The 12,158-nt window shown below is 28.8% G+C and overlaps 1 protein-coding gene across 2 annotated transcripts in view; it reads left to right on the forward strand.

Annotated features, from left to right (window-relative positions):
* Positions 1-8,179, forward strand: part of p115 (General vesicular transport factor p115) — a 14,095-nt gene extending 5,916 nt beyond the window's left edge. For both annotated transcript variants that reach the window (XM_014429918.3, XM_014429919.3), the window contains exons 9-17: positions 667-872; positions 1,692-1,814; positions 2,454-2,564; positions 3,901-4,081; positions 4,166-4,380; positions 5,356-5,454; positions 7,003-7,083; positions 7,714-7,839; positions 7,930-8,179. In XM_014429918.3, coding sequence (XP_014285404.1) covers positions 667-872; positions 1,692-1,814; positions 2,454-2,564; positions 3,901-4,081; positions 4,166-4,380; positions 5,356-5,454; positions 7,003-7,083; positions 7,714-7,839; positions 7,930-7,974 — 1,187 coding nt within the window. In that variant the 3' untranslated portion in view covers positions 7,975-8,179. The remainder of the gene's footprint in view (positions 1-666; positions 873-1,691; positions 1,815-2,453; positions 2,565-3,900; positions 4,082-4,165; positions 4,381-5,355; positions 5,455-7,002; positions 7,084-7,713; positions 7,840-7,929) is intronic.
* Positions 8,180-12,158: the final 3,979 nt, after the last annotated feature.

Genomic DNA, 12,158 nt, shown 5'->3' on the forward strand with positions numbered 1-12,158 from the left:
TATAGATGAAGAGATTTTAAACATAATCCCATAACATACTAGATGGATTTAATGCTTATAATACTGAGTTTTATAAGAATATTGTTAACTATTAATAGCCTGAAGTCATCTAACCCCTCTCCCCTTTTATCCTCCAGTGGAATGGCCCTCCCCGTTTTTGTACCTCCCCCCTCTCCCCCCCTGGCCAGGAGCTCCTGGGCCTATATTGTAACATCTGCCTTCAGCGGATCGAGCCCAACCTCTTATAATGCCATGTGGCAAAGGAAGGACACTAAATATGTGTAAATATATACGTAGAGATATATATATTCTCTGTAAATGTTAAATACATTAAAGGAGGTAAGGAAAAAAAAAATGTGAACTTCTGTGATAATCAATATATCATTGAAAATAATTGCTATATCAATGTATTGTTTTAATTTCCCTACTCATAGCACAGCCCGCATATATGCGATCAGAGCAGTGGGCTTACATATTTCGCTACCCCATATTATATATATTATATACTATATATATGATATTAAATGATTTATGATCAAAAAACTTATTAAATATAAATTAATATACACCATTATGTTTAATTTTCATGTTGATATTAGGATTCAATGTTATATATACATATATAATTTTTTAAATCCTTGTTCACTTTAAGGTTTAATTTTTCAGTTTCTAGAATAACCAGCGGGCAGTTACTGTGCAGTGGTCTCTTCAGCCATGATGCTCTGTCTAACTGGCTATCATCTATTGCTCTCTCTCATGCTCTCATTGAAAATCCTCACCAGAAAGAGAACCTCCTTAGGGTTCTTCTTGCACCCAACCCAAATAGTGCACCTGTCTCATTGATGGCTCAAGTGTCTGTACTTTTGCAGCAGGTATTAAGCATAAAAATCTCTCCTTAATGTATTTTTTTTTTTTGTAACCTTGATATATATCTTAATAGCCCTGTACAAATTATCATTCTGTATTAGCAACATATTTACAAAATGTACCATTTGTAAATAAGGAACTTTGACTCAACATGAAAAACTTCTGAACATGGAACCCATTCTGTTTAAGATATTATTGGAGACCAGTTTCCTCTTCCTAAAAATCAACTTATTGAAAAACTAAAGTAATCTGTAACAACAGCAAAATTTTATAAATAACTTTTATGCCATAAATATAGAAGGATTAGATATTTTCATATTTTTGTCTTCAAAGTTTAGTTGTGTTTGATTTTATAAATTCTTTACATTTTCTTTTCTTTCTTTTTTTTTTTTTATTTTATTTTTTAAATGGATAAATTAGTTCTAGAAATAGAAAAATGTTAAGTTTACATTGATTTTCTGTCAACATTATTAAACACATTGATAAAATAGTAACTTGCTTTTTGAAATTATTTTGAAGTATATTTTGATAATGACTATAATATGACAATAAAAATTATTCTCTCTATTAGATTTAAAAAATATTACAGAAAACTGAAGAAAATTAAAATTATCAGGATTAAATAATTCTATTTTTGGAACTTGTATAATTTTATAGACAAGACCAAAAACTTTAATTATCAACTTTTGCTACCAACTATAAAAAATTCATATTATCAATGTATCTGCACATTAACCACCATAGTGTATAATAAATAAATAATTTGTATATTAATTAAGCCTATAGTATTTGCTACATTTTAAATTATTTTCATTTTGTTTTAGAGTTGCCGAGTTCAGAGCAAGGTTGGATTCCTAATTCTTCTGGCAACTTGGTTATCCCATTGTCAGTTAGCTGTAAAAACGTTCTTAGAAGTCCCTTCTAATATTCCTTATCTGACATCTCAGGTAGGGTTATTACTATCTCATTTTTTAAAAAAATTAAATACTGTTGATTGTAATATATGTGTTTAAAATCTATTATATTCGTAATAATAATATCAGCATAATTAAATACTTCAATGCTCAGCGTTCTTATCAATATTAGTTGTTTGAATATTTCATTTGAAAACTACAGGAGAAAAACGATATAGCTTAATTATTATTTTTTTCAAATCAAATTTTTATTTGATAGACATGATGGTTAATTGAAAACAATATAAAAACAATCTTGATTGCAATAAAATCATTGTTGAATCATGTGTAAAGAATTAGTGATTCCAAGATAAACTCTATTCTCCTGAATATTAAAAAAAAAGTGAGATATCTCGTTTTTTCCAGCATTCTTCATTTATTACACAATCTTGATTAACTAATAAATATTTTATGATATATGATGAAACTGATATGAAGGTCTTTTTATAGCTATAACTAGATGTTTTAATATAGATGATCCTTTCTTCTTTTTTCTCTAAATTTTGTTTTTATTTATAGTTTTTAGGTTATCCCTTTATTTCTAGTTTTTGTATTTAATCGACTAATTTATTTATTTATGATTTTTAAATAAATCTTAATTTTACTGTTGATGATAAGAAATTAAAATTATAGGCAGGCTCCACAGAAAGGGATGATAATGAGGAAATTGTTCAAGGCTTATGTGCATTTCTTATGGGCATTTGTCTTATTTTTAATGATGATTCAGTTTCTACTTATACCAAGGTTAGTTTTATTTTATTTTAATTTAGTTTTTAAGATTTCCGAGAATAAACAAATTGCATAATTTTAGAAAGGAAGAGGGGGTAAAAACAGAATGTGTTAGCTTCTTTCTCACTTATTTGACACAATACCAAATAAGTATTTTTTCTAAATTGCCTATATTTCCCCATCAGTTTGACATAAGAATTTATCTCTAATTAAATAACTACTTAGAGACATAAAATGATTAATTTATATTTAATATAAATTTTCATTTATGTCCTAATATATTAGGCAAAAACAGTATTAAAAATTTTTCTCAAAAGAAATGACTCACAAATTTAATTATGCACTGTATATATCTTGGTATATAAATGCAAAGAGGATTTGAATAATATATCTTACTGGAAGCCTATTACAATACACTCTATCGTGCACTGAATTGTGGGAAACGTTCAAGATCATGAACTAAGGAAACAGGTCACCTTTGACAGAAATCAAAGTGGTTTTATAAAGAGCCTTTGGGGAACACAATTAATGCAAGAATTTCATACTTTTTAATTGGGCCAAAATTTGTTTGTAAACTTAATAAAAAATAAAGTTTTCATTTTATTGAGTTGTTTCATTTCATTTAGTTATAATTTCTAAAGTGGGAATTCGTTCGGTAACAGGCGAACAGGGGGACCCCCTCTGGTAATGATAGGGGTCACAAGTCCGGCAAGTGGGCCTATTGGTCCTTTTTTCCAACCCCTCTTGTATAAAACCCAGTATAACCTCTCTAGTATAAAACAAATAATAATTGTGAAATATTATATTAACATCACAATAAAAGTCTAATTTGCAGTTTACATTCAGTGATCCTTGCAGTTTACCACTCTGGCCCCATTTAAAAGTTGTGATGGCATTCCCATAACAGATTTTTTTGAAGTATAGTAAAATATTTTAATAACATCATATTAAATGTCTAATTTCAGGTTTACTGTTTTTGATCCCCTATTGGCCCCATGTAAAAGTTATGATGGTTGTTCTGAAAAAGAATGTGTGTATTTCTTATGTGCTAGTTCCTTTTATAACTTTCTTTGTATATTCTTATAGTCTTTTCATATTTTCCGATGTTTATATCTTGTTTTCATTGAGCCCTAATGAACCATTCAAAAGTGGCATTGAATGTTGCTTACTAATAAATGGTTTTGTTTCTCTTTTTTCATGTACTTTTTTGTCTGCTACATTATATTTTGATATTGAAATTATTATAATGAATAATAAAAAAAATAAAAATTAAATATTCTTTTCAATAATGTTTGTCGTTACATCTGCTGTTTTTCTGGTATGTTGTTTTCATGTTAATCTCAAATTTTAGGAGTCACTGCGCCGTCTTATAGATAATAGAGTTGGCTTGGAAACATTTCTATCAAAGCTTTCTGAAGTTAGTCGCCATGAATTCTATTCTAAAGCATCTAAGCTTCCTCAACCTAAAGCCCAAGCTTCATCTGAATTATTATTTGATTATGAGTTTTGCAAACTATTTAAAGTCCTGGAAGGTATAATCTTTTATTTATTTATTTTTTTAATTCAATTTAATAACTAAAAATATTTTAATTTTTATGTTATCTTCTGATTTGTAGGAATGGTTGTAAAGGCAGTTGGTCAGGTTGCCAGTAATGGAGAATTGTCAGAAGCTGCAATGATTGCTCAATACAAGGATATGATAAGAGAGCAAGATAAAACAATTAAGGGAGTCCAGGAAACCATTGCAAAGCTTGCAGAAGAAAAGAATCAATTACAAGCATCTTTAGAACGCATTACAAATGAAAATGCTCTTTTGAAAGCTATGTCACAGGTATGAAATAAAACTAATCAGATAGCTCATTGTAACTTCGTAATTATTATCAAAGAACTAAACAGCTCGACATAATCTTTATAAAAAAAAAAGTCAGCTTAATTTTAAATTTTTTTGAGAATTTAGGTATTTACAGTTATTGGTTAAAGACATTTTTATTCATTGCCATTCTTGTAATTAAAAACTGATAGAATGAAGGTGTTATTGTTACAAATTTAAAGTTCTGAGAAAATGGCAAATAAAGTTGTTGTTTTTTTTTATGCACTATTTCAAAGGCAGAAGCTATCCAATTCACTGTGAAATCATGCGATCCAATAGCAATCTTGAGTAGTAAATGTTTCATTACCAGGCAAAAGAAAAAAGCAATTTTGGAAATTTGTTACATAGGACCTTCATCAACTTAGTGGAAGACACGATTAAGGAGGTGGGTGCAAGAAGGGCTAATGTGCCAAATCTGAGATACTGACAATAAAGCACTTAATTCAAATTAATTCATAAAATGAGTCATTACTTTGATGTGTCAAAATATTTAAATGTCAATATCTTGAGTCACAGATTTGTTATATGACCCCTTTTTGCGTCTGCCTCCTTTGTATCAATTGTAGCTTTTTGTTTTATAAAGTAAATATCACTTAAGAAAAAAACAGCTTTCCTAATAAATTATTTCTTTAACACAAGTTCTATACACAATACCCTGCTTGTATCTTGGTCATGTCTGTCCAACTTAAATTAAATTTTTAAAAATAATCACAATTCATGATCCTTGATTTAATTTTTCTAGCCTTTAAATAATTTATGAACATTAGTAGTACTATTTGATAAAGCTAAAAATGTTTAATGCGTAGAAAGACTATTGAGACAAAACTTTATTTTGAGCAAAAACAGTTACATTATTTAATCAAATCATATTGATTCTCAATTTGAATCATTTCTTTACTACAATCAAGACTCAAAAAATTTTATGTATACTTTTAGGTCAATTCAGGCCCAGAAGGTGGACATTTAGAATTAGTAACAGAGATTGAGAGGTGGAAGGAAGAATGTAGAATTAGAGACATGCGGATTAGTCAATTGGTATGTTACCTATTTATTTACAAGTGTAATTTGCTACCTTCTAATAATTTACTGACTTAGAAGTTAAGATGGATTATTTGTTATAATTTTTTTTTTTTCCATTTTAGGAAGAATTTTGCCCTTTTATTACTTCTTTAATTTATTTTTACATCCGAACAACATGTCGGACAGTTTGCTTATTATCTAGTTCTTTTTTTCTACTTAAATTATATGGTAAACATATGTTGACCCAGATTAAAACAGCCTTTCATTTTCAACTTTTGAATCAGTTCTATAATGTTTTTATTGTTTTTTTCATAATTCATAAATATTTTATTATGTCCATCTTTACTTTAGTATCTTGTAAAATACTAACAACAAACCCTTTTGAACTGTCTAATGAAAACTTAAAATTTATAATGAAATATCGTACAGTAAATTAACCTGAAAGTAATGGTTTCTCATCAAATTTAGCTTAACTGATTTGTAGTTACATTAACAACTACTTTCATAAAACCAAACCGAAATTCATTCTCCATATAATCGAGAAAAAAAATTTAAATTAATACATTTGGTGCAATTGATAATGCTAAATCCCTTTCAATGATTAAGTACTTTTTAAAATAAACAACAAACTATCATCAATTCCATAAAACTTCCTCGTGACTCCATAACACTCGAACAGCAGTTAATCAGCTATCAGTAAGAATTTTTCATTACAGTTGATTTCTTGATAATTAAAGCTGCCTCTTTTTCAAAAAGAAACTTGCATTTGCTCCAGTTTGATTTGACCTCTTAACTTACTTTTTCCCCTCCAACACTAATTTGGCAATTATGCCATTCTCTCTCTCTCGCAACACAATACATATTACATTTCATTTTAAATTCATTTTCATCTCATTTTTTTATGACTTAAGCAGTGACATGTCAATATTTGATCCCAGCCATGTCATCCATATTTCATAGAGGATTTATTGGAGAGTCTGTGATCTTGTCAGATGAAGGTGGTTTTGGAGATAGTGTCCTCACATTTGGCAGAAAGAAGCCACTTCCTCTACTCTACTAAGATTGTCAGGGATTTGGTAGTCTTTATTCAGATGCTTCTCCCTCTTCCTCCCTTCCACTTGTGACTTGTTTCTCTTGCCCTTATAGTGAGAGAATAAAATAAGTCTTGCTGTTCTGTAAACGAGTGGTTTTACTAGTTGCTTCTCTACACAACTGAGCTGTGCCAACTTATTGACTTATTTAGGTTTGGACACACTTATTTAGGTTAGTTTAGAGATATTATTGAGACGCACCCTCCCATGATAATATTATCAGTTGCCAAAATGTCTGGACCATGATGAAACTGATCCAATGGTTTGTTATTTATTGTAGAAATAAGATCTCACTTAACAGTTTAGCCAATTTTGCTACAGTTGTTTCTTGGTCATGAATAATTATATTCAAAAGTTTACATATGTTAATATCCTTTAATGAACATTATATATAATACGGATCGTCAAATGACATTATTGTCATTCCTAATCAAGATCACAAATTTAATTTTTTTTTTGTTTATTTTTCAAGGAATCAGACATGAAAAATTTGCAAGTTGTGCAAATGACCTCAGAAGTTAAAAATGTGTCTTTAGAAGATGGATCTGTTGAGGTAAGTGTAGACATATTAAACTGGTTTAGTATCTAAAATAAAATTCTCTTCTATTAGTTTTCTCCAAATTTGATTTAATTATTGAACTATCCAAATTTTTTTTCTTTTTGAGTTGGCGGGTTGTAAGTGGAAGGAGATAGCGGAGTCAGTTGTATTGTTTGAGGGTTGTTATGCTTCGGCAGGGAATTCAGGAGATGTGCAGTTTCCAATTAGGTCAAAGGTGACTCAAAGGTTTTTAACTGACATGTGGGATGATACTGGGGTATTGTTCAAAGTAAGGGTGGAAGGTCCTGGGATCGATTTAAGGAGAGAGGGAGATCCAATTATGATGGCTTTAGACCTCAACTCATAACATAAGCTTATAGTTGGCTGCCGAAGTGGAATTGGTATGAAGAAAAATATGCTAATTAAAAGGAAAAATAATATCTAATCTCTTTTTCATAGTGTACCCAAGAGAAGACCTTATTTTGCTTTTATCAGTATGTTAAAAGTCTGACTATTATAATGCAGCTACCAATCAACTATTTTTAAAGTCGACTTGGAATTTAATTTTTCCTTCGTGAAAAATTTTCTGAATGTTATTTGCCTTTTTAATGATTGGAAATATTTACATATATATTTTGTTTATAGGATAAGGATACAAACAAAGAAGTTGAAAAATTACTGGCTGACCAGGAAGACCTTTTAGTACTTATAGCTGATCAAGAACAGAAGTTGACTGTTTTTAAGGAAAGATTAAGAGCACTTGGTGAAAAGGTAAGGATGTTTATTTTTTATATCAGTCACTATTACTGAACTCTATTCTTATTTGTTACGATAAGTCTATTTAAATTGTGTGATTTGCAGATTGAAGATGACGATGAAGATGATGAAAATGAAGAAGTCATATAATCTTTATATTGTATTTTCAACTTCTAATTCTACCAACAAAGCTCAAGGAATGTATTACAAATTAAGCATATATTATTTCACATTGAAATGAATAGTATATATTTATATTAATACCGTATATATGTATCAATTCATTATACTTTGGTTTGTACATATTGTTTTAGATTGCTATTGTAAATAAATATTATTTATATTTGAATTGTAACTTTGTGGTTCCAATATGGTATTTCTTTATGAGAAAACCTAAAACATCCTCTATGTAGTATTCCTTAGTAATGTGCTGCTTCTTTTTGTTGAAGAAGTCCACTAACTAAAAATATATTCTGACTAGAAAATCATTTTAAATCATTATATAAGTCTGAAAAACTCTTGATTTACTAAAAAAGTACATCATTTACATGGTGTTAAGAGGCATTATTGGGCTTAAATTATCAAACAATTAGTTCCCACAGTTTATAAATACTCAATACTAATTAATCCTTTTTAGTTTTGACTGCCGTCAAAATAGCCCTGAAGAAGCCCTGCAACGTGGGGCGAAACGTTGGCTCATTAAATTAGTATATCTCTAATATTTGAGTTTTTCTTGACCGCACCCGGACCATATTCCTCTCATCTTCACACACGGTCAATCAATAATCTTCCAGTAATCCTTTTTAGTTTTTCCAAAGCTTTTGATTCTATTGAGCATAAGTTCTTACTAACTAAACTACACATGGTGGGCATTTTATCCAGGTACTGGACAGAATCAAAAAAGGTGGTAAAAATGCTCACTCTGTTCATTTCTAACTCCTCTCTTTAAATATTAGAACTCAACCTATCGATCTTTAAATTCAGCTTAAAATGTTTCCTATGAAAAATCATTTCTTATTCCTTCCTGCCCATTTTGAAACTCCTTTCCTATTTCTACAGTTTCTTCTCCATTTTCCTTAAAACATCAATTTTCCTTTCCTTCCATCAGTATGAAAATTGTGTATTATCAATGATTAAATTATTTAGCTAAAAATTATATTATACAATATGTTATTAGAACATTTCTATGTCCTATTTTATTTTCTAGAATAAAGATTACGTTTTAATGCATTTACTACTTATGAATGCAGTGATGGTAAGGTTTCACAAGATAGAACATAATATAATTGACCTTTGAAATTACTTGAACCTTCATAACTTAAATTCTTGAGATCACAATTTCTTTTTGAATCACATCAGATAACTTTGTTTTATCCAACAAAGTAATAAAAAGAAGAACATTACTCAAAAATAATATTGGGATAAAATTTTCCTTTTTAAGTCAAAGAAATAAATTATTTAACCTCTTCTACTTAAAGAACTTGGTGTTAAATCCAAATTTCTCAAAAATTTTAATTTAAATGTACTATAGTTTAAAATTTTAACTGTTAGTCTTAAGTTTTTAAGAGTATAATATATTTACTAAAATCATCGGTAAAATTGTGTAAAAAGAATAATAATGTGAACCACTACAACCTATGAAGGGTCAGCTGCTCAGTACTTCATGAAGAAGTGCTGTTTTTAGAACAACTGTTATATAAGGTGATTTTTTTTTAAATCACACTCAACCACCAAATTTTCATGTGGATTCTTCAATAAGGGTACCGACAATAGAGAGACTGAGTGTACCCTGGAAGGCACCCCTAACCCTCAGGGTTTATTCATTGCTACAGTGACAGAAAACATAATTGTCTGATGCAGTAGTCTCTCCTTACCTATTGTGGTAAAAACAAAAAAAAATATATTTAACAAAGAAATAGCATGAGAAAAATGTTAACCGTTTAGGTTCAGATTTCATAGGTAAGTATAATTTATAATCCTATCATCAAGTATGTAAAGATCCAAAAATATAGCTGTGTGGTCCAGCCGTTTCTGCTTAAGTGATTCATTATTTCTAATTTTATCTTTGACTGAACAGTAGTATTAAATGGATGTAATGAATTCTTGTGATACTTTGGAACAGCTATTGCAAGTTAAATTTTATAAGTTCAAATTTATTATGTATTGTGAGATAAAGATTATTGTCATAGATGACTTAGATTTTTCAATTGATTTTAATGTATTTACCATTAAGTTGAGATTGCATTGATTTAATTGCATAAAGTTCTATCTTTCAATGAATATTTTTAAAATGAATACTTCATTTTCTTTAAATAAGGCATTCTAAATTAAGTTTTTTCACTATTTAAAAATAAGAGATTATTTTTTTACTGTGTTGACTGGTTTGTGTGTAATAATGCCTAGCATTAAGAATTATTATTTTACATTCTAAAACTGATCTTCATGTTAAAGGAAATAACGTTAATTCAATCCAGTATTATTTAAAAATAAGCATTGTAAATTTTATCCATTTAAATTCAATATAATGAGTTAAAAAATATAGAAACACTAGTTGTAGTTCATAATACTGTTAAACAAAGTTATCAAACCAACTAAAAAATACTAGTAAACCGTATATAGCATAATCATAAAGATATAAAAATTTAACTTAAATTAACAGAGAAAGAAATTCCAGGTAATGAATTTTTTTAATTAATTTAAAAATACGTAAATTTTCCCGCTATACAAATCATTGTGGCACTGGCTTTTGCAAAGACCTGTTGATTATGTTCGAATCGTTCAAAGAGAATTAAGTCGGTTTCGGTCATTATCAAAATTAGATTTTTTAATTATAACTTAAACATACTATTACCAAGTTTAATAATTGTTGAATTATTAAGTAAGATCTTCAGATGAAAAATTTAAATAACTTAGGTTTTTTTATTATAACAATTGAACTAAAATATGTGCTAATGGACCAAACGACATTTTGTTAAATTCCGATTTTCAAGCTATATATACCGATATTTTTCCAAGCACTTTCTCTGAGATAGATTATTAATGAATTTTTACACACAACAATTAACCACCAAGTAGACTTACATAACTATTGCTGATATTAATTAAAATTCTTCTAGAACTATGAAAAATATTTTATAAGAAAAGGTAGGAAGCCAAGGAACAATTTTCTAAGAGATTGTTTTTATTGTGCCTTTTACTGGACCAAATTTAAGCTGCAGCTTAGACAAAACTATGAAATAATCAATAAATATTGATAATTTCACAATTTTTCTCTACTGAAGTTCAGGTTCAGAGCTTGGTAGATAAAAAAAATCCTGTTACATGCAGATTTGTCACTTATACTCTTTAGTGTTTTACATATTCATATGTAATTTTCTTGTTTCAAGAAAACTGACCCATCTGTAAAAAATATTATAAAATGACAAAGTGAATTAGCTTAAGAAAGAAGATAATATAAAAAAATTAAAAAATGGTTGACTTTGTTAATAGCATAAATTAATTCAAAAACCAACTTTATAAATTAACTTAATTCAACTTTAAAATGGGCATAGATCCCGAAACTATCTATATTTATACTATCATTTGAAACAATGTTTCTTCCTCGCTCTGTCCCTCTTATTCTTTAATTTATTAAAAACAATTTAAAGCCTTCTGTTGGTGTTACTATTATAGACTTAAATGACCTGAATGGGGGAAAAAAAAGGTATTATAAATATCATTTTGAATAAATATTTATGAATGAAAACTATAAAGAAGGAATGTTATATGTATTTTTGTTTCTTTGTTTTTTAGGGCCACAGGTTTACTTTGAAGAATTAAAACTATTCCTGATAGCCCAATAATACTTTATTATTTTTGGGTTTTATTCTCAGAATCAACAAATGCATGCCTGTGTCCACCACTGCTTAACATTTCTCAAGGTATTGAGCTTAATAAGCTTTTCTACATGGAGTTTAACATCTATATTTGCTTCCTATTGCTCTGAGTGAGAATAAAGCAGCCTGAGCTGATTGTTAGGTCTGCTCTGTTTTTCTTATTAATGTCCTTAGCTTTGATGACCAAAGTTGTTTCTCCAGACCTTGGAGGCAACCATGTAGTTCAAGAGCCGAAGAGGAGAAAAAAGTCAGTTTGTTCACCCCAATTTTTGGTTAATTTAATGAAAACTATGTATAAGTACTAGTCATAATTTATGAGTCTGCCAAGTATGGTTTGGGAAAATATCAAATGGCAACTGTTTCAAACCATCAAAAAAATAATTTTTCATTCGTAGCTCCATACTGTTAAAAAAACTTACAACACTAGAAAACCTAATAGAAAATCATTTGAAGTAGAAT

The sequence above is a fragment of the Halyomorpha halys genome, unplaced genomic scaffold, assembly GCF_000696795.3.
Source record: "Halyomorpha halys isolate HHAL.00 unplaced genomic scaffold, Hhal_1.1 Scaffold836.1, whole genome shotgun sequence".
In the NCBI taxonomy this organism is placed as follows: Eukaryota; Metazoa; Arthropoda; class Insecta; order Hemiptera; family Pentatomidae; genus Halyomorpha; species Halyomorpha halys.